The 24,558-nt window shown below is 30.5% G+C and overlaps 1 protein-coding gene across 10 annotated transcripts in view; it reads left to right on the forward strand.

Annotated features, from left to right (window-relative positions):
* The window catches only part of Tomosyn (syntaxin-binding protein tomosyn), a 46,098-nt gene that overhangs the window by 15,869 nt on the left and 5,671 nt on the right, over nucleotides 1-24,558 (forward strand). For 2 of the 10 annotated variants that reach the window (XM_011050889.2, XM_011050890.2), the window contains exons 3-19: nucleotides 1,696-1,878; nucleotides 2,119-2,253; nucleotides 4,020-4,083; nucleotides 5,492-5,693; nucleotides 5,778-5,853; nucleotides 5,959-6,113; nucleotides 6,359-6,650; nucleotides 6,844-7,087; nucleotides 7,599-7,855; nucleotides 8,019-8,205; nucleotides 13,016-13,315; nucleotides 13,737-14,244; nucleotides 21,798-21,923; nucleotides 22,221-22,340; nucleotides 22,702-22,827; nucleotides 22,976-23,182; nucleotides 23,313-23,421. In XM_011050889.2, coding sequence (XP_011049191.2) covers nucleotides 1,696-1,878; nucleotides 2,119-2,253; nucleotides 4,020-4,083; nucleotides 5,492-5,693; nucleotides 5,778-5,853; nucleotides 5,959-6,113; nucleotides 6,359-6,650; nucleotides 6,844-7,087; nucleotides 7,599-7,855; nucleotides 8,019-8,205; nucleotides 13,016-13,315; nucleotides 13,737-14,244; nucleotides 21,798-21,923; nucleotides 22,221-22,340; nucleotides 22,702-22,827; nucleotides 22,976-23,182; nucleotides 23,313-23,421 — 3,291 coding nt within the window. Of the gene's footprint in view, nucleotides 1-1,695; nucleotides 1,879-2,116; nucleotides 2,254-4,019; nucleotides 4,084-5,491; nucleotides 5,694-5,777; nucleotides 5,854-5,958; nucleotides 6,114-6,358; nucleotides 6,651-6,843; nucleotides 7,088-7,598; nucleotides 7,856-8,018; nucleotides 8,206-10,012; nucleotides 10,043-13,015; nucleotides 13,316-13,736; nucleotides 14,245-16,711; nucleotides 16,758-18,661; nucleotides 19,152-21,796; nucleotides 21,924-22,220; nucleotides 22,341-22,701; nucleotides 22,828-22,975; nucleotides 23,183-23,312; nucleotides 23,422-24,558 lie in introns of those variants that run through there. The other 8 variants (XM_087408675.1, XM_087408672.1, XM_011050894.2 and 5 more) reach the window with 8 other exon arrangements.

A 24,558-nucleotide genomic window follows, 5' to 3' on the forward strand; every position in this document is an offset into this window, starting at 1 on the left:
AAAAGTCGGGTCGACCCCGTTGATACCAGCGACATGATACAATTTTCGCTTTTTTCTCTCTTTTTTTTTCTTTTTTTTTATGCACTGTGTGTTTGCTACTGCGTAGTGTCGAGAGAGATTATCAAATTTTTTCTCGACCACATGTGTTACCAGTAAATATACATGGAAAAGACGGCTCTGCTGAAGCATTTAAAAATTTAATTACATGCAGGTCTGAAAATAATTTCGTTAAACTATAATCAGAATAATTATGTGGAACGCTCAAACTGCTATGTTGCTAGAATATCAAAACTTTTTGCAGCATTACTCATCATGCTTGAGTTTCCTAAATAATTATTTTGATGCTCCAACGAAATTATTTTCAGATTTCTATCTACCTACATTTTTGGATACTTCAGCAAAATTGTTCTTTTCATGTATGTACTCGTGTAATTCGGTTGTTATATAACAAAACAACGCTTGTATCGAGAATTGTTGTACTGGCGGAAGTAAAAACTGTAGGTACTCGACGCCCTGCTTTTATGATCGCTATAAAAAATTTCGGATGTACAACGGGTTTGTACAATTTTAGCGGATTAATTACACGGTCCTGTCGGTTCGTGGTTCTTCGACCGTGTGTTTTTACACGTCAGTGATTTCATTGATCTATCATGGCCAAAGTGTAGTAATAGATGCTCATCGCAGTTCGGTGGGCATTACCAACTATCGCGATGAACTATAAACGGAAGACTTCCCAACCTCGCTGTCGATTTCGCTGTAGATGAAAATTTTTACGGTTTCATGATATTTAAGAAGATTTACTGACTTGCGGAAGTTAGTGAATTTGTATAATATGATTGGTTTGATATCGACGGGACTTTTCCAACAATATTTCTTTCTTTCGATTTTTGTGTCTTTATGCTATTTTATATACGTAAACTTTTAATAAGCTATTGCGCGATAAGAGAATAGAGGAGACATTTTATTGTATTATTACAGAATTGTGATTAACACTTTGACTGCCATGTCATTCATATTTGCCATTATCATGCGTATTATACGCGAAAGTTTTAAGAACTGAAATAAATTTAGTTAGATACAGATCTGAAAATAATTTTGATGAACCATCAAAATAATTGTGTAGGAATCTGAAACATGAGCAATTTTTTTAAAATTTTGACATTTTAATAACCAGCTTGAGTGTCTTACATAATTATTTTGATAGTCTAATTAAATTATTGTCAGATATATTTAGTTAAATTTTTGAATACTTCAAGCAAAACCGTAATCAAATTCATAAAAATGTTATTTATTTGTTATGAGTAATGGTTTTATTTATCTGATTAATGTTTATTTCTGACAATATAAATTAACTCTTTAATCTCAGTTTAATTTACTCTTTATCTTTTTCTAATTCAGAATTATAAAAAGATAAAGAGTAAGATAAATTGAGATAAAAGTTAATCTATATTGATAGACATGAACATAGGAATGATTTTACTATCCTTTTAAGATATTAAAGAAACAATATAAATTATTTATATTGAGACGTTAAAAACAATAAAGTATTAAAATAATACACTAATACACTAGAATTATGCTTCATGTTAAAGTCAGCTTAGCAATCAAAGTGTTAACGCGCGACGATATTAATGATCGCGACTCGCAGTCTAGATTATTTTTCTTAATTAATTTGATGGGATGAAAAAAAAACAGTTTGGGTAGACCGGGCGTGGATGCACACGTTAAACACGAGGAATGTTCGCCCGTGTTGCGACTGCAGTTCCTGATCAACGAAGGAGCGTTGGTGTCCGCTACGGAGGACGACACCTTGCATTTGTGGAACTTCCGTCAGAAGATACCGCAGGTGGTACATAGCCTCAAGTTTCAGAGAGACAGGTCAGTCATTAACACGCGACGAGGCTAATGTTACTTTCCCTAATTTTAAGCTTTGAGCTTCGCTCTTTTGCGGTATACACGAATTCGTGCATAGTGCGCCTAACGACTTTTAATCATACGTTGCACGAGTGGAATGTGATATACCTGAAAGATTTCACATTCCGCAAGCGCTGACTAAACTACTTTGAACTTTTCGGCAGTCGAGTGTTAATCGAAACGTGTAATATTCGTTTTCGACAGAATCACTTGCATACATTTACCGCTGCAAAGTAAATGGTTGTACATTGGGACCGATCGAGGAAATATTCACATACTGCACATTGAAACGTTTGTTCTATCCGGATATGTAATTAATTGGAACAAAGCTATTGAAGTGTAAGTACATAACATTTTTTTTGCTATTACGATTATTTGATAATCTTAATAAGAGAAGCGCAACGCATATATCGGTGTATTTGTACGAACGCTGATACGTTTAAAAAATACAACACTCGATAAAACGCATGCAAAGCATAATAAATTTTAATGACAATCTTCGTAATTTTTATTTTTATAAATTATGGGAATACAAACACATTTAACATTTTTGTTACATTAAGGTAAGTAAGTATTTCGAAGCGAACTGCCACTTAACGTGATTGATTTCAGCGATAGGATCTTCAATACAAAGGGCAATAATACGATGTGAAATTCCTCTGAACTTTTAGCGCTTGATTAATTAGTCATTATTTTAATGAAATTTTCTGGAAGGAAAACGGAAAGACTTTCCGCAAAAACAATAGTTTTAGTGAGATAAAAGATTTATTTAAAATTTTTACAATATTGGCACTTTAAGTTTGTATTACGGTAAAATATCTTGGATATGTTTGCGGATAATTCTTTTAATTTGAAAAACATTTTCGAAGCCACTGTAATTCCATATTCGTTTTGTTAATCGATATATAATAGAATGCGCGTCTTTAAATTTATTACCTTAATAAATCCGTATGACATTAAGTAAGAAATTACGGTGGCTTAGAGAATATTTTCTTAAAACAGGTATATATTTAGTTATTTGTATAATCCTTACAAGACGAGAAGTTTACATAACAAATTAGCACTTGCTGTCTCGAGAGAGTGTCTTTTGAAAATATTTTTCAAAAAGATGAGTGAAAAGTAAGATGTATTTTCAGATCCCGTTTCCACTAATTCCTATAACGGATGTGTCGTTCGAGATTGTGTCCTAAATGTGTGAATGTATGGGTTAATTAAATTTCGGTGGACGGATAACGTTCGCGTGTATGTGTGGAGATTATCTCCCCAATAAAAAAACTCTACTAGTACTATATATATCTATACTAGTACTATATACTTTATTAACACTGGAAGGAACAGACATCAGAGATCTTAGTAGTTCTTTATTGTGCCTGACTGTAGACACATAGATGTGAATGTGGCAGTGATGATATAAGGGTGTTCATTATAAGTGTACCACCATTGGGACTTAATACCTCTACAAAACAAATTAAAGGTTATTAATTGATCAGTTGTAGAAATTAGCCCAGTTCATAATTGTCTGATAGTCAAAAGAGTATTGACTTATTCTTATTTTTGACACAGATACCTTTTCCGATAAAATTTGCGTCAGAGAATATTATTTGACTAGTAAATAAGTCACAGACAAGCGTGGCCGTACCAGATGTTAATGAATAATTAGTTACGAATAATTCCCAATAGCGAGACACTTAAAATAACTTATATAAGCGAATCCTGTGATCTTCTTTCTACTTTCCGAAAATTCATTACTATATCGACAAAGCCTATTAATACTTATACATTTAATTTATTGGCATTAATACGCTACGAAATCTATTTATTATATCTATTTAGGAATGCTTTATTATTTATTCTTTGTATACTAATTAACCACGATTTTCTTATCGTGTTTTCTTGAAATATGTAATATAGTGCCAATTAATATATAAAAATATTATCGGCACACATTAAATAACGTAATACTTATCAGCTGAAGCACAATGATAAAACTACAATAAAACACATCGGTTAAAGACCGCACACGAGTTTTATATATGTTTCACAATAACACAAAAATAATGATTCTCTTGTACATGTGTGTGTATATACATATATATATTTTTCAGATCTAGAAAGACTCACCCTGGTGCTGTAGTACACTTGAGTGATAATCCTTTAGATTTGAGCAAGGTACGCGCGTTTTTTGAGTACGTTTTTTTTGCATTATTATTCCATCCTTATCATAATTTCATTATTGACATTATTCAATTTTATCGTGACGCGATAAAAAAAAAGAAGGAACATTAACGCGCGTGATTGGCGTTTATTCAATATATTTTCTTTACAAACTTGGATTATTTATCTGGATCCAAGCTAAGTGCAAGTGTGTGCTTGCATGTTGTATGTGTGCATGCGTGCATGCTGTCACTGTTGTATATACAAATGAAAGAGAATCTAAACGCCTATTTCATTAAGAAAGAAAAAGAAGGAGAATATCCATATTGTTCAATATTCCAAAATGGATTTAAATTTTATGAATTGATAAAAAAGTCATACCGCGGTCATAATCACTCATCTTTTTACACATTTGATATGTGAGTTCACTGTTAGTTCAACTTCTGACAACGGAGTTTCTGTTACGGAACCGTATGCAAATATGTCTATTTACTTACTATATAATTGTGCAGTCATGAGTGTGTGATGAGTGTTTGTGTGTTTGAGTTGCGTTTGCAGCTCTCTGTGTCTTTGATATTGATAGTTTAAAATTTGATATTATATATGTAATATCGTATAAATATACTATTTTTTTCTCGATTGTAATTGTATAAAAAAATGTATACCATTTTATTTACGAAAATATTTGTTATAGAAAAGTGCTTTTTAAAATCGTACAGATAAACGAATTACTGAAGATATACACATTTTAATCGATACCCGTCAATTATATATTATATCCATTTTCTTGTCTCTAAAAGTATCAAAACATATTAAAACGGTCTTATCTTAAACAGTGATGTTAAATAAAATACCATTAAGAATTATAATTATGGGATTTCTAAAAAAAAAATATGTAAAATTTAAGTGAATGGAATTTAAGAAATTTAAGTCTTTCAAATGGAAAGTAATTTATTTTCATATTTAACGACAAAGTTAAAATTATATAATTAAATTATTTTGTATATAATCACTTTTGCATAATACATAAACTTTTTCGACCGCGTTTAATAACAGTCTGCTTTGTTGATTAACTTATTTTCGATTATGAAAATCTTTCGTCCATCTCATTCGTTCTTCAGCAGTCGATAATTAATATCATGCGCAATCATCGTATTTCTGAGTTTTATGTGTGCCCTTCGCACAAATCTTGTAGAAACCATTGTTCACAACATTTTTATCTATATTATGATCTCTCTAGTATATGCTAAATGTATTGTCGTGGCAACAGAATTGAGATATATTGTAAAAGAACATTTTGTCACCTATATATATATATATACATTTATACGTTATATATATATCCACGTGTCTTGTTTCAAGGAAGTATCTTTTGACATGAGAAAGAGCACTTCTCTTATATGCGCGAATGCTTTGTTTTCAGATGCTTATAGGATATTCATCAGGGCAAATTGTTTTATGGGACTTAAAAACCAAGATTGCTGACTATAGATGTCAAACAGATGATTTGTTAACATCGATATCATGGCATCATGAAGGTAAACAATTCATGTGCAGTCATTCGGATGGTTCTCTTTCAACTTGGACTATTCGGCAATTAAAACCGAGTATAACATTTCCACATGGTAAGATTCGATTGATGATTTTATTTAGTTTATTATTTATTTGATCATGTAACATATAAAATTTTTATAATATCTTTTTTACAGCAAAATTCACTAAAGATGGAGAACCTGAACGTTGCAAAGCTATTCAAAAAGTAGAATGGAAATTATCGAGAGCAGGGTAAAATGATATGATGAGATAGTTTTCGTTATATTATATAGAGTTTTAAGTAATAACTATTCGTTAATCTTAAATAAAATATATGAGTTAAACGTAAACTTTCAGAGAAGCATATGTGATATTCTCTGGTGGATTAGCACAGGACACCACTGGGAGAACGCCCAGCATTACAGTGATGCATGGAAAAACTACTACGGTGCTCGAAATGGAACATAATGTTGTAGACTTTATAACGCTGTGTGATAGTCCATGGGCTAGTGGTACAGTAGAACATGCTTTCTAATAAGTTGCTGTTTTTTAAATAAAATATTATTTTTTCTTTGTACAAGTTGTAATTTTTATCAACTACAGTATAAATGAAACATTTATCAGTATATATATATATATATATATATATATATATATATATATATATCACCAGTATTATATATATATATATATATATATATATATATATAATATCTATTATTTGGTAGCACTAATCATTACTATTATCATTTTTCAGATTTTCAAGATCCTTATGCTGTTGTTGTTTTATTACAAAATGATCTGGTTGTGATAGATTTGTTAACTACTGGATTCCCTTGTTTTGAGAATCCATATCCTATGGATATTCATGAATCTCCTGTGACATGTTGTGCATATTTTGCGGATTGTCCTTCGGATCTAGTACCTGCATTTTATTCCGTTGGATCAAAGTCACAGAAGAAGACTGGCTTTAGTGAGAAAGAATGGCCTATCTCCGGTGGCGAATGGAGCTCCAGTTCTAGCAGTTATAACGAAATTATTCTTACGGGGTAATATTATCATGGACAATTTTGTGTCAATGAATAAAGAATTTATTTTTTTATTAATGTGATAATATCCATAAAATGCATAATCATATTATACGTGCTACTATATGTATACATGTTACAGCCTATCACAAATTAAGTGATAATCAATAAGTTGCTTAAATTTCTATGGTTGCTACATATGTGTTGTCCACAGGCATGCTGATGGCAGTATAAAGTTTTGGGACGCTTCAGCGGGAACATTACAAGTCCTTTACAAACTAAAGACGGCGAAACTTTTTGAAAAAACTAGAACGCGTAGTATAGATTCTGAGGAAGATCCGTTAGCGATTCAACTTATCTTTCTTTGTCCTGAAAGTCGGAAATTAGCTATTGCAGGGAGCGGCAAGCATATCGTGTTGTTTAAATTTAAAAAGGTTGAAAGTATGTCTGAAGTAGTGGTAAGTGTCATTTATTTATTTAATGTATTACCTCTTTCCGCTACTATTTATTAATCAGAACATGTATTTCAAATTTTTTTTTTTAAATACAGTATTTGTAATACAATTGTATTTTATATTTCAGTATTTCAAATCGAAAAAGATTGAAAATATATTTCATATTTTATAGTATTTTTCAAATACTATAATATTTTTCAAATACTAAGATTGACAATCAGTTTTATTATTTGAACTACAAAATTCAAAATACTTTCAATCTTTCAATTTGAAATATAAAATACAAAATATTTTTATGCCCCGCTGAAATACAATTGCATTACAAATGTAATTAAAATAAAAATATTTAAAATACACACTCTGTTAGTAAACTTAAAGTGAAACGATCATATTCTTTTTTTAATTTAGATATTATATTACTTCATTAAATTTTATTTACATAATAACAGTATTCTCTTTATGCTGCATTCATGTTTTTCTCATAACAAGAATAAAATGATTTTCGATATTACAGACTTTGGAAATATGCTTATCAGTGGATCCGTTAAAAGAAGCGGATAATTCACCAGATCGTGAATCTCCGGCAACCGGAAACACCGTAGGAAACGTGGAAACGAAGACCATAGAGTTCAATCATCCGCTCAAAGTCAAAACGGGACTGCAGAAAAGACCAGCCGGTTTTCAAGCGACATTGATTTGTTTGACAACTGCACCTCCTGGAGAACTACCCGAAAATATAACGTCCCTCAGTTTAAATTCCTCATACGGCCTGTGAGTGTAATTTATTTGTTTATAGCTATTGTAACGTACATGAGAATTTCATAATTGAATTACGTAATTGACATTAACATATATTACCAGGCATAAAATGTCTTGAAAAAATATCATTGCATATCGGACAGAGAGTATGCAACGCAATATTTTAATGTTTTAGATTGGCCTATGGAAATGAGTCGGGGTTAGTGATAGTGGACATCGTGCAGAAAATTTCTTTAGTCGTATTGAACACCAGTGATCTTGGTGGTGGCGATCCTTATCAACGCGTCTTGCGAAGTCCCAAACGGCAGGACGAATTAAAACGAGAAAATGAAGATAAGGCACGAAGTCCAAGTTCAGATCAGGTAAAATGTATTTCTTTTTCTATTAGAACTCTCTGTGTACATTTTAATTCTCCCAGTTTTTACCCTTGATTTTATCTAGAAGGACCTAGAACTTTTACATCTTGCATTCCGCTTTCTCTAAGTGCCAACATTATTTTTTATTGCATGGTTTTAAAATGTTTACATAAGTAAATTGCTATAATTACGTGAAAGAATTTAGAAAGAATATCGCAGTTTAAAGTTTTATGATTGAATGAAACATTTTTTCAATTCTGTAAATAAATCTAAATATCTCAAAATAATGTTTAAAAATTATCATTACACAAGTGCGTATATAATAGCTATCTAAATTTTGTTTACTTGCACAATACAGTATATGGTTTTTAAATAAAAAGTAATGACCTAAAGGTTTTTATTGTAATTTACTAGTCTTTTGTAAATTGAAACTTTTGTAAAATGAATTCGAAAATTCTCCTACAGAGGAATTTTCCTACAATTTTATTCTTCATTATTCTAAAATTCTTGAAATTTTATGCATTACAGCGTAATTCGCTAAAAATTATATAATCTCATTCTTTAAAAAAAAAACTATTTTAAATATATTATAAAACAAAATAAATGTTGGCAACAAGAAGGTAAAGTATTTATTTTCATGCAAGTACAATGCGAGTAATAATATTTTTTAATCAAAGGTGATGATAAAAATATTTTAATTAAAATTTAAAATATATGATATCTTAATAACATTTAATAAAGATAAAATTATCTTTTAATAAGTAATTAAAATTTATGTGGTAATTACTTTTAATAATTAAAATTTGTTTTTAAATTAAAAAAATATGAAAATATGGAAACAAACGTATTTTATCGAATTTTAATAACACTAAATTGTTACTTATAGTAACTTACAAATATGATTTTAAGATATGTTATTAGATATTTCTTAGTACGTACAAATTAATTTTATCATATTATTTAATTCTTTAATTATTAATTTTCTCATTGCTAAGTATAATATTTCTCTAAGTGTTTTAGAAGTATATTATATGTAAATTTTATTTGCATTTAAATATGAATAGAGTGTAAAAGATATTACTTGCAATTGCGGTACTTTAAACTTATTTAAACTGTATATATAATTATATTGAATCGAATACTAAATACTTATTTTATTACATATTCATATAAAAAATTCTTTAACAACAGTATTCTCTCCATATGTTACAATCAATAAATTACACACAGGATATTTTTTTATTTCATTATTTTTTACTATAATATATATAATCTTAAATAAATATATTAATGGCAAAAATATTCAAGAGTTCTAAATTCTCTGTATAGCAAATTTTCAGATAATATTAGACAATAACATATAATATCAGAAAAATAAAACAATTGATTTTAATTATATCTGACAAAATTCGAGCAGTTGTACCTTAGGAGGAATAATCTCTAATTTTCAATGTATTGAACATTTATGTAACAGATGACTTAAACAACGTAATCTTTATTAAATTTAATGAAAATATGTTTAAAAAAAAATCTATTTTAAGAAATTTTTCTATTACGAAAAAAGATTTCATATCAATAACTATTGGTCAATCTTGTCATTTTCCATGTAGTGAAGATTTTCTTTACAAATTATAACAATGTGCTATTCTTATTTCTTTATTATTATGACAAAATATTAAAGTTATTTAAGAAAATGTATATCTTAGTGTATACATGTAAATGTTAAATACTTTGTTTTCTTAATATAATTTCATATATATAAAATAACGCTTTTTTCCGTTGTACTCAAATATATTTTGCATTTAATGTTTAGCTAACTACTATGTGTCTACCATTGAAGCAAGTAAGATCAAATATATTTTTGTTGAAGAAATTGTTATGTTTTTTTTTGTTGTACAATGTTGCTGTGTCATCAGTATAGAATATTATTTATATTATGTTATTTGAGTAGTTAGCAATTGGTAATACGAATTCGGTTTTTATTATTTAATTTGTTATTGGATAATAAAATGTTGAATGCAGTAAATGAGTACAAATAAACAAATAAAAAAGTAGAAACAATATAGAAAAGTTAAAAACGTTAGTTACTTAGTCCATAATAAGTATAGCAATGGTTCTTAATAAATGTTTGGTGGGATCTGTGCATGTGCATAGATTTTATACGAAAAATGTAAATGCAAAGTATTTATAATTATGATTATAGAAATAATATAATATTAATGTAATATTAATAATGTTGACGTTACAATTTATAATTAATTTGCTTCGAAAACTAAATGTTATTTTGTAAAAATGTATGCAATGTATATATGTACGTGCATATGTTTTGCACATTATTTATGAAAATTTATTTATGAACATTGTTCATAAATTTTTTATCGTATAATATAGATCATTAGAAATTAATATAAAATTCAATAATGCATGAGAAATATAAATGTGCAACATAAATTTTACGTGAGACATTAGCAGTGTTCATGTAATTTATGTATGATGTATTGTATTATAGGATTGAAAATTTTGTTAAGTACACTAAATTTAAAATGTCATTGAGATAACAAAGCATCATATGTATATCAAGTTTAAGAAAGTTTTATGTTTGAGAAATTAAAATATTATTAAGAAGAACTTAAAAATGTCTAATTATTAAATGATATTTTTAGATGGGTGTTTTTTTTTATATGCGTGATTTGATTAGTAGCAGTGTACATTAATTGATGTTTGCTATACTGTTATGTTAACAATGGCTGCATTCAGTGGACTCAACAGTTGAGTGAACGCTCGCTGTTATATTCTTTTAGGTCATCCAATCAGCATTTTAGATCTGGAAGAATATATCAATAGCAGCGAGCGCTCACTCAACTGTTGAGTCCACTGAATGTAACCAATTATTAACTTAGTAACAGAATTTTAAAAACTGTATCTGTGTTATATATTTATCTTAACGTAACATTGGTGTAGTACAATGTTAGAAGATAAAAATTTCGACATTGTAGATAATAAAACAAATCTTCTTATAAAGAAATATTTTTAGTGTATGTATAATAATTTATTAGTACAAACAAAATGTGTTTGTGTAATAATAATTATAACATGTTTCAGTTATGTATGTACATCACATCAGTAAATATCAGCATTGCACAATTATTGATGAAATATTTAACAGGTGATTAAAGATATATCGATATACAAATGTTACAAGTAAGATAAAACATTTTATATTTTCGTATAATTACGTAATGATATTTTATATCTTAATCGGAAATTTTTTCTAATATTAAAGTATTATAGAAGCTTTGCCATTTATCATTGTACATCATCATTTTTAATAAAAAAATTAAATTAATTGCTAATAAATAAATAACCTCGCAATAAGATATGAGATTTTATTAAATTACATTTAAATTTTTATATGGAATTAAATTAAATCATTATATACTTTGTTTTATAATTTAAAATTTTGTGATTATTGCTAAAAATTACTCTTTATTTCTTATCTTGGTTGTGAAAGTAAAGTTTATTGAAACCATATAAATTTGAAAAATCCAATTAATAAATAATTAGACATGTAACATTTTTATATATGCTTGCTCTACCTTTATCAACGCCTAGTACTGTCATCTTACTGATGTAATGCATACATTATCACATTGTTTAAGATCATCACTAATTTTTCATGTACGCTTAAAACAAATCAAGTGAGAATTATTATGGAACAAATGGTACAACTGTTCGCAGAGCTATTTTATGAAGCCAGTATCCAGTTATCTTCCAGCAATATTTCCATAAATGTACTCGCATGCTTGTTAGTACATATATAATTTTTATATGTAATTTTTTAAATTCTCTTTTTGTTTATTTTATGAACAGTGTAGATAAGACTTGTAACTCACTGCACAGATATGAAATGTATATGTTAATTCGGCTATGTATAAGCTGGTTTCATATTATATTTTTCAAATTAGGGATTTTCCTTTCCAGGGATTTGTAATATCGTCGAGATTTAATGATTGCTATTTCATATTATTCTCTTATTGACAGAAAATTATAGACCCTCAGCAAAAACTATTAATAACTCATACATAAAGGTGCCAGTACAATTAACCGTATTCTTTTCATTTATGAATCATAATGACAATGTGCGATATTTTTAAATACTCATTTATACATATATATTTACAATACTTTAATCTGATCATTCATTATCCAGAATTTATGAATTCAGTTCTCAATAACGATTCAATAGCAGGAAGAAGTTGTCAACAATACTCTACATGTGCTCCGAAAGTTTATAAAACATTACATAGTTACTAAAAAAATGAGATACAAATTTGGCATAATCGTCATTTATACAATGATACATTACAATATTTCATTGATTAGCGATATCGAAGGCCTACGTCTCTACGAGCATCTTAGGCATCTATCAAGAGTAGACAGACAGATTTAATAGAGAAAAAAAAAATCCGAATCTAATCATTGTCCTGTCTGCACTCTTCAATTAAAATTTTTTCACGAGCCTGGGAAGTGACAAGTGACTATACGTTTGCAGTAGCTTTCAGTTTAAATTTTATATTGTGCTTTTTCTTTAGTAGGCATGTTTTTACTTCACGTTTTTACAGACACGGCAGATCGTACGATAGCACAATAATAAGGGATTAGTCTACACCACTATTAGTGGACACTTACGGAACACGAACGCGAAAATTGCATAAAGCCCTTTTTCCGTTCTTAGAATTAAGTTCAATATATATATTATTTTCTTTTACCTACGAACTGATTGATTGTGCAAAGCCCAACATCTTAAATCCATCAGAATCAACGAGAATCCATGATGGAATCCGAGCCGATAGTTGCAAGGATAGCGGATTCGATCCAACAAGTACAGCAACAGCAACAGTGTCCTCGCAATGAGAGTCAGACTGGAAACAATAGCGATAAACCGAACGCAGAGGAAACCACAAACGAATCCAATAAAGCGGGTAACATTCCTAACGGCGACGAGTGTCAGAAAAGCCAAGGTTGGAAGGGATTTAGTCTCAAGAGACAACTAAGCAAGGTTGATCTGAAGATTAAAAATACTTTTACACCGTCCTCGGTGTCTTCTCAAAATGGGGTACTTGTATGTTTTTTTAATACGTGCTTTATTTATCATCATTCTATATATCGTCAATAATTTTAAGTTTTTTGTGTTTCTATCATTATTGTTTATATTCTACGCGAAATGTCTCAAAATATTTTAGTGTTAACTTACAATGCAGTCGTTGCATTCTCAACTTCTGCAACATTTGTAATGTATCTTAAGTGTGATATAAAGTTTCTTTCTTATTTAACTTATAAGTTCATGAAAGAAATATTTAATTTTAAATTATATAGAATTACATATGTATATGTAATTGTACAAATTTGTGTAGAGAAATTAGTCTCGAGTGCTTATGTCTCGGAAATTACTTTTCATGTTAGTGAAAGTATATTCCTGCTTTTTTATATAATTTTAATATTGTTTTACAATGTGTACATATTTATGTTTCCGAAAGAGCTCGTCGTCGGGGCTCATGCAAGTACCCCAATGCCAGCAGATAAGCAGCGATACTGGCAGTCAAAAGTCTTCTACATTTTACTGCAATATCGAAGCGGCCAGCACAAGTTCGCTGTCGCCGGTTGAAAGTGTTGACTCTGAGTCCTCGTTATCGCCGGAGAGTCAATCTCCGGGACGCGAGAGTCCTCAGACTGATGACAAGAAGCAAGAGATCCAAGAGGCTAGAAGCTCGACAGAGAACGAGAATGAGAAAACGATAATGAGCAATGACAATATCGTCGCGAAAACTGAAGCGGTAAGACCGATGAACCTGTCTTTGCCCGAACACGAGGCAAAACCGCCAAGATTGAGATATATTGCCAAGATCAAACAAGCAAAGAGAGAGGGCCGTTTGCTCTCGGTGCCGAATTTAAAATTTTCCAAGAACGAGACGACCGTTTGTGACCTAAGATGCGAGGAGAGTGCTACCTCAGAATCATTCACCGGCAATCTTATAAGAAGATTCAGTAAGTGTTTATACATTTAACGTAGAAGAGCGTTATGTGTCGTCCGTGTGTCCTTAGAGATATATTACTTCGTTAGATTTTCACGTTAAATGTGAATGTTGTGCGTGTAATTAATCTTACTAACGATCGAAATCTTCCTCGATCGGGAAGCGTGCGATTAACAATGAAATTGCATTTGTATCTGTGATTGAGAACATGTGGTGGGTGTAGACTAACCATAGAGAGAGAGCTCGGCTGGTCCTGGACGTGCTTCTGCCTCTTTTTTTTTTAATACAAAGCCTAGGATGCTCTTAGATGCGTTAAAAATTTTTTCCAGAGGAAACGTTAACACAACTCATATTAATTGCATCTTTGTCAAGATTGGGTAAACTTTATTGTAATAAATTTAACTTGTTTGTTCTAAAAACAAACTTATCTAAAATAAATAATTCATAAGTCAATAATTTTGCACGTTTAAATTCGTTTAATTTAATCAGATCAGAACAATATACACATATATATTTTATTTTATTTTATTTTTTTGCAAAATTAAAATTAAAAGTTTATTATCATCATCGAGTCGTATACTGTTGAGATATTAAATATTCGAGCCTTCCTAACTTGAGTTTTTATTATAGAAATAATTAGAGATTTTATAGTTATATATATATATATATATAAAATTTCATAAAATATAATATGAAATGATTTTAATTTTATTACCCAATATTGGCTTTCATTATAACATATCACCATCAAAGGTTTATGTGAAACATTTAATGTTTAGGTAAATCGATCAATATGTAGGCGACAATAATAAGCTTCCAATATATATACTCTTGCAAGAAAACTCTTGTAATTTCCTTTGATAACTTTAAACTTTATAAATGATAGATTAGTTTTTGTTGAACACAAATAAATATTAAATATTAATTTTTACAGCTTTTTGGACTCTATATACATCACATAAATCTAACAATGTGCTCGTAAATACATAAAATTGAGTAATATAGTTCGCAAATTTCCATAGTTATCTGTTAGTTATTCTTTACTTATTGCATGTTCAATACAGTGCATATTGATGAAATAGCAACACAATTATAATGCAATTGAAATACTGTTGATACACATTCCTGTACGTCATTAAACAGAAGAAAATGATTGACGGTACAATTTATTTTGTGTTTATCACATACATTTAAAGAGCATGTGTTGCATATATTTTAATATGTGCAGTATGCAAATTTATTCCAAATTATTATAAGCACATCGATTTATTTTATGATTTCAATTTAATTTTCGTAAATATTTATTTTCAACGTATTAGATATCGATAGAAATGAAGGCTGAATTGATGACAGTAGCTCTTTTAAAGTTTTTGTATAAGAACTTAATAGCAGAATCATCGTAGATATCATCAATCGTGAGATTTTAAAACAAAATAAAAAATTGGTTAATAGATATTTCTTGTAACACAAATATTTTATAGTTATGTGGAATAAGAGACTGCTGTGAAATCTGATCACGCAAAATGTAGAGTCTAATATAATGGTCAGTCAATAAGTTCATTGATAACATTACGATTAGATACGTCCGAAGTGTGTCGACGTTTCTTCGATCATGAAGAAAAGGCCTTATAATTAATAGAAGAGTGCAGACAATTCTTTGCTAGAGGACAAAACAATACGCGCGACCTATTGAAAATGATAATTCTTTAAAATGCATTCCTGATTTGTGTGGATCAGAAGATGTCTGTTAGACTTCAAACTTCAAAGAGTTTATGGTCTATCATTTAAATCATATAAAGTTGCTATTATATAAATATTATAATTTAATATAATATTGCAAGTTCCGCTGTTCTAATAGTGAAGGCAGCACTAAGAGTTTATTGTGGGACAGGTTGTGATAAATTACGTCTAAAATGCGCGGGCAAAAGTTCTTCCGGCGCAAACATATGTCTATATTATTGTATGTTAAATTTATATCCGTAAAAAAGTGTGTCTCTGATATACTATTTTCAGAAGAATACATTTTAAAGGATATGTAAACGCTTCACTAAACCGCATCAATTGCCTTTTCTTAAAGCCATTATCCTGTCAAACCATTAGTTTGCAATTTATCTGCTCTGTGATGGTCGATAGGTCAATAGGTCAATCGGGAAAAAGCCGTACACTTAAGATTTCTAGTATATTCCCACCCCTTAGGTTACCAGTACCTGGAATGCATAGTAGATATTTTGAAAGTGCATCGCCTCCCGTTTGGTCGTGGTATATCCATTTGTGTCAAATCCATTCCAAGTTTTATGGCTACTTGTAAACATTGTTCTTATGCTCGCAAAATGTGGGAAAGATCCCTCCTCACCCTCTCACCCTCGCGGGATATATCAACAGGAGATTAACATAAATCCTGTTCGTACCGGCGCCAAGTCCTCCATTCACACAATTTTACATTGCGAATTTGAAGAGATTCTACTTTAACACTTTTTCAGGTTCAAATCAATTTTGCGGTCTTCCCCGACAGCAAGGTCGATTCAGGTAAAAAAATAAGGTTTTTCATATTTTGGCAGTTGTTCTTATCACCGAGAGAAAAGTACACACTTCTTGACATCGAGATCTCAAGTCAAGATATATAATTACACGTTACAAATTAATAGGCAGAGTTCTTGTCGTTCTATAGCTCGGTCACGGTAATCCAAGAGATCGGATTCTATTCGTAGACTATTAACTTCAAGCAGCACTTGCCTTCAAATCTACATGTAGAATCACTATTTGATTTCTTTCTTCTGATTTTCCAACTCTTACATTATCCAGACACCTTTCTCTCGGTACATATATTGCTTTCAAAGCTTTTGGAAATTTTTTCGATGGTTTGCACGCAAATAGTAATAGTAATAATAATAACACTGATGGTCGTAGCATCATCAATGACAACGAGACAAAAAATTATCTCTAGCTTTTATTAAATTATAATTAAGACGCGAAATTGACGCGTGTTATAGACGTTTCCGACAGAATGCTTTGCGAATTATATTACTTCAGATTTTATTTCAAATTTTTATCTCGACGTTGACTGACTGCTATAGAGGACTCTGCATAATATGCTGATATTCCACATAGCGAGCAACCAAGTACGAGATGTGCAACACGTGCGGGCGTTTATCGTTATGTTTTCCTCTTGCGAGATCTTCTGTAACGTCAGCCCTAGTGCAGACAGTAACAATGAACCATTGTATCGAACTTACTCGACAAGTCTCGAACAGTTGAAACAAAGTCGTCCAATCGAACTGAACGGAAGTGTTTTTCGGTCCGTCTTTATCGATCTCTGTCATTTGTTTCCACATGACAGAACGCAGAATGGTGAGGAAGAGAAGGGTTTCTCCTGATTTTCCTGTTTAATGAAGCTTCCGATGCCATGATTCCGCCACACTTTAAATGTCTACGTAGACTTTTATCACACTACTCAGATCCGATAATCGCTTCTGACGATTTATCGTTTCCCAAATAGTGCATCATTTGCTCAAGATGAAGATTTGTTCCGTATCATTATTTCGAAACAACGAGAGAAAAACGTTTTACGAACACAAAGAGGCAAATTCTTTATTGAAATGTTTTCGCGTACATGTATCATTTAGTAATTAAGGCAAAGTAAGGAGAAAATAATCGTATTGTCAATCAACATTTTTCCCGCCAGCGATTTCCAGCTCATCAAGTTCAGTTTCATTGTTACATTATTCATTATTTACAGCTTGAGAATCTCTTCAATTTTAGGGTGGGAATTAAAAAATCCTATATATGCATATAAAGAAATTTTATAAAAATGTTTAAACAATTCACATTTTGCCTCATTGCACATCGATAATTATGATACATTTAAATAAATTTGCTTAAATATTTTTTAATACTTTTTACAGATTATAATAAATTTCTGCGCTGTTTTGTTTGATATTATTTGGCATTTAATATTTTTAATATTTCTATTAAGCTTATATGATTGTTTTATTACTTTCCAGTTCCATTTACTTTTTTAATTAATTAAGAATTATTGTAAAAAATTAAAAAAATTAAATATTAGAAAATTATAATAAAAGAATATTTTTACGGTTATATTGCATTCAGAACAAGCTATAATAGCTTGACATGCATCATATACGTTCTATTATTGAGAGTGAATATAAATGATAAAATAATGTACAAATATATAACATTTGGTAACCATACGGTAAAACAATTCAACAAGAGCAAAAATTAAAAACGGACATGAAAATTCATTTTCCATGCGTCTTTGTTATTTCGTTTAAATAGAAGCTTGATAGAAAATCTGCGTTTTCATTACATTTCTATGTAAAGAGTTCAGTCCACACACAAATTTGCTTTATAAACTAAAGCATTGACTGAGTCGTATTTTTGCCTTCACGTTTGACTTGTCGCCTGATTTGTAGATGAACGGGATGTGCGTATTGCCGGTGACGGGAAGAAGTACAGTGGGTGTTGGTGGTGAGAGAGGTGACAATGGTGATAATAGTGATGGTTGTAGCACCGGTGGCAGCGGCAGCAACGGCGCCTACAATAGTGATGGTGGTGGAGGCTCTAGTGCTGGTGTTAACATAATTCGCTCGAGTATTCGTAATGCCGCTGCCGGTGCGATTAGCGGTACCGACGAGGAAATTAATACGATGTCTCGCAAGGGTGTCACGTTAGATCAACGTCACCCGCGCACCCAGGGCATAAGGAAGCTCCAGAAGTGTCTGAGCACCACTACCAGCCACTTCGAAGTGGACTCCGCCACGGGCGCTGCCGCCGCTTTTCCGACAGTCTCGCTATTCTACGCTCAGCGTAGCACGGAGATGAGAAGCTACCCCTCAGCCGTCGCTCAAACGTCTTTGAACTACCAGAATATCCTCACCAACACCAGACAGTATAGCAGCTTTGGTAGTATTACCGATACAGCCCACTGTAATTTTATTTATGTATGGCCTACGTAGACCACCGACATATTGTTCTTTCTGTGACACCGAATGGGAAAGCTATACTTCTCTTTGATCGCTTGACCTTTAGTTTGATTTCATTGTGACTATACAGCGATTCTTCTTGAATCGGATTTTTTTCAAGCTCGGAGAGTGCGGGTCTCTGCACAATGTTGCTACATATTAGATTGCACACAATCCAAAAAATTAAATAATTTATTAATTTCATTATTTAATTTTTCACATGGATAATTCACACACACACACACACACACACACACACACACACACATATTCATTCTTCTGCGATATTAATTAATTCGTTGATATCATATCATATATTTATTCTTACGGTACTTTTATTTTTCCCTGTCATTGTAAAATAAGCTCTGAATTGATTTTAACATTGATTTTTAATATTAATTTTTTAATAACTTTTTTCTTTTATTTCATTTTATTACATGATTTATAAAGTTGATTTTTTAAACGTTAACTGTGTGAGCAACGTTGTCCCCGAGATTCTTCCAACATAACACACATTTTTCTATTGTCTAGACTCAATAAATACTGTCTGGTCTTTACCTGATCTGAATGTAAAAATGACTTCGGTAGTTCTCACTACGCTGCATCTCTTTCCTTCTGACTTGTACATGCTCTTTAGTGGATCTTTTCTAAATAAACACGAAATGGCACACCGTCTAGACTGCGTGATCTCTAGTTGTCACACTGCACTCTTGAAGAGAGATACTCTTTTCCTATTCTTTCCATTTTCGCCTATGCGGCAAATTTTTGATTTCTGCTTCTTTTATAGATGTGGTCTATAACGTTGCATCTCTCGGATAACTACCTCTCAATTCGATGCACAGTCTAAGATGCACCTTATGTGAATATACTGACAATAGGATGGTGCACGGTGAATGTGCAAACATATCGGTGGGAATATCACCGGTTAACATCTTCTCATCTTGAACAACACACGTCTTTATTATAAAGCTTATCGTTCTGTCCGCGTTTGCAAAACGATCCTTTTGCACATTAATGTTATCTTCTATCGTGTTATTACACGGGAACTAGGACGATTCTCATGCAACTCCTCTAAAACCGACTCTGATATTATCGATATCGCGATAATTTATTTATGTGTAATTATGTGTAATTTATTACATATTAATTTATTTATGATTTTCTAAGAGCCATCGGCAAAATTTCAGATCTAAGTTTTTGTTAGAAAATAATGTTACCTTATTTCGCGTTGCATTTTGTGGTATTACAAATATTTTATATATTTAAATTTAATTTATAAGATGTACAGAGTCAACGATTATTTTAGATAATATATTATATTAAATTTATTATATATACACTTATATTACATATATTCACTTCTCTTCCAGATTAAAAGTTTAGAAACAAGTTTTTAAAAATTGACATTTTTGAGATTACTTAGTTAAATAACAATGTTTTTTACAATAATTCTTCAGATTCAATAACTGTTATCGTATAGAATTATTAATATTAAAAAAATATTGTTATAGATATTTGAAAGTCAATCTTCATAAATGTCAATTTTTTTAAAGTGATTAAACTTTTAATCTGGAATGTATATAATAAAATAATTACATTTATATATTAAGTTCAAGAACCAACCCGTTGTGTACTATGTGATATTAGGTAACATATTACGTTCAAGTCATACACTGTCTGATGTATATTCGATTATTTTACAAAATTTGTTTATTTCATTTTATATGAATCTCACTAGACTACACAAAATGTATTGATTCGGTTTATATTTACATAACGAAAAAACTTAATCGACGACACTTTCGTCACTACACAATCTGATAATCGTCTGGACATTTTACGCGTGCATGCAAGAGTGATTCTTCTTCGTGTCACTCATCTACCTAGCTTACTTAATCAAGACTGACTTAATCTATGAACGATATTCTCTAATTCTGCGCTATACATTAGATATATTGGGTCATCTAAAAAGTATCCGCGGTTTTTTGTCACTAGATGGTGTTGATGGTCAACATATCTAGTGACAAAAAACCGCGGATACTTTTTAGATGACCCAATATACATATACATATATATATATATATATATATATATATATATATATATATAATTGGACATGATATTATATGTGCGTGTGCGTACATACGTGTGCGTCTTTGTATGTGTCTGTGTAAATTTATGACTGACTTGATATTTTTATAAGTCCTGATGAGTCTGAAGTGTGTGAAGGATAATGAATACTGTGAACTGCAGTCGAAATATCTTAATCGTGATAGTTATTGTTGTTGCTGTCGCTGTTATTATTATTATTATTGTCATCGTCATCGTCATCGTCATCGTTGCCATAATTAGTATTCTCACACATATTGTCACGATCATTATTATTACTGTCCTCTTGAAACTACGCTGTCTCTCTGATAAGTGTTCTGACTTTGCTAATTACACTTTGCGATATACACTACGTAAAGACGATGTAAACTTTTCAAAAAATAATTTTAATAGTCATTGTGCATGCTTCTTAGTAGCCCGGAAAGAAATGGCTCGCCTTATTCTATAAATAATCGATAATTTTTTTTTGGGACCGCTGGTCGGATAGACAAATTCGACGGCTCCTTCCAACGATCAAGGAGCTCGAGTATGTCGTCCCTCGAAAATATCACCACCGAAACCATAAGCTGCCTTACATTTGCGGATTCTTATACGAAAAAAAACGGTACGTAGATGAGCATAAACTTTGACTTTTAAAAGTCATAAAATGCTTTTCCACATATCTGCATGAAAACGTATATATCATAGTTCTCTTTATTAATATTGTTAGCTTATTGTTATTATTGATTCTTTCGTGAAATATCTCATGAGATATCTCGTTTAAAACATTAAACAAGATAAAAAACACATTTAAAAAATTACAATTATATGAGTATAGAACAGTTAATTATATTAAAAGTTCTTGGATAATGAGAGCTGCACGTGGATTATTTATGTTATATAATTCAATTATTTCTTCAAGATACAAACGGCATGCCGACGTTATGGATTGGCACGTCTCTGGGATCTGTACAGACTGTTGTATTCAACACGCCTGCCCACAGCGAACGCCATGCTCACCCAGTGGTTGTGTCTACCTGTAGTAAGCGAATTTTTCTTATCTAGTATTTGATAAATTTTAAAAGCAGTCTTGATCAGTAAGTATGAAGTACTCCTATAAATTGATACATATTCTATATCTAACGAAAAATAAATAAAAATAGATTTGAAAAATAATATTTATTTTTATAACAATTTTAATATTAAATAAATTTTATAATTGTAAATTTTATATTTGTAAATTCTCTTTTGATTTTTATTATTACTTTTTCCAAGAAAGTGCAATAAATTGAAAGTGTTTAATACTTATGGCCAAAGATGTATTTGTACAGTTGTAATTTCTTTTTAACTTAAGTCTTAAGTCGTACGTAATATGTGGTTTAATACATGTTTTATATGTACAGATGGATCTACTTTCAAACTCAAGGGTTGTATCTTATCGATGTCATTCTTAGACTGTAACGGCGCTCTGATCCCGTATTCATATGAGTCTTGGAAAGACGAAAACACAGATGGCAAAGAACGAAACAGTAGGTTTTATTTTTTATACTAATTACGTATATCCGCAAGAATAGAAGACGGATGTAGCTCTTGTATATTCCGTGATTTTTGCGTTTGCTTCGAAGATTCTTTTCATATCATCGCATATATTGCATTAACGATGGATTTTTGTTAAAGAGAGCCAAGGAAAATGTACAAATAGCCGAATGTCACCGTCTACGAACACGCAAGTCGGCGGAGACAACTTCGAGGACAGACAATTTGTTGTGCTTGTATCAGAGAAGCAAGCGAGAGTTGTGGCATTACCTTCCCAAAACTGTGTATATAGACAACAGCTAGCGGAGACTCATATCGTAATTAAGGCAGAAGTTACCTCACTCAAAGGTATAATCCACATTATTTTTTTACATTCTGATTTTTACTCATTATATTTGTCGTCTAATTATTTTAAATATGTATATTAAATATATATAAATCCTTTCAAAATTCATCTTCATAAAATATTTTTGTTTAGATAACGTCTGCCTAGTATGTTATGTTTCGAATGGTCACATCACAACGTATAGTTTGCCCAGCCTGAGACCATTGATAGATGTCGATTTTGTACCTCTTGTAGATTTGAGGTAAGAAAAGTAACTCTTTTATTTGAGCTATCAAGACAATATGATAGTGGCAATATTTGCACATGATGCGTTGCACTATACGCTATTGTAATATCGCAAAAATTTCTATACTTTTTACTCTTAATATAATACATATATTTACAGATTTTTTAAAATGTTAAAAATTACATACTACATAATTCAGAATGATATACATTATAAACATTATACATAGATCAAAAGATTATATACTGCATATATATACGTATATATATTAATATATGATGCAGTCGTAACTTAGCAATGTTATGCTAGTAATGTTAATATCTGTAATTTCATATGTTTCTTCAAATATATTTGAAATCGATAAAATTAGCTTTTCAAAAAACACTTGAGCTTGCATAGAAATTATTTTTCCATTAATCTTGCATTAAGGCTTTAATCATTAAAAAATGTATAAATCTTTTTGGTATAAGTATTCATTGCCATTGAAGCTACTTGCTAACTTTACAGAAAAATTACAATCGATAGGTTGGAAGACGGCTAATATTATATTAAACACAACTTTTAAATGTGGTATTTTATACGTAATTATTGCTTCTTATTAGAAAACAGAAAATAGGAGCTAGCTTTTAAAAGGTAAAGGGAAGTCCAGAAATTCTTGTTTAAATTAAACAGCAGCAAATCTTTTATTTTACAAGCGAAGCCTATTTGCTGCATTCCAATATTTTTAAATCGGTATATCTTTTATTTAAATCGGTTATGTTTTAAATAAATTTCGTAGTAAAATTTATCTTCTGCATTTGCATAGCTGATTATTACAAGCTATTTTTTTAACATTTTATTATTACGACGCATGAAATTGGTTAATATTATTAAAATTTTACTTATTTTCATCATCGTTTAAACTTTATATTTATTCGCAATAGAATAATAATAAAGACAAATTTAAAATCCATTGACTAGCATCATTAAGTATTATTATCTAGATAAGGTACCGAAGCCAGAGATATATGCGCTACTGACACGTAAACGATATTATAGTTGGCTATCAGGTACTTATTCTCAAGAGTATTTCGATTTACCAATTATATTTTCTATTAAATTCTATTTATAATAATATACTATGCTATTTATATATGTGTATAATATTTCTCT

The sequence above is a fragment of the Acromyrmex echinatior genome, chromosome 8 (assembly GCF_024713525.1).
Source record: "Acromyrmex echinatior isolate Ae372 chromosome 8, ASM2471352v2, whole genome shotgun sequence".
In the NCBI taxonomy this organism is placed as follows: Eukaryota; Metazoa; Arthropoda; class Insecta; order Hymenoptera; family Formicidae; genus Acromyrmex; species Acromyrmex echinatior.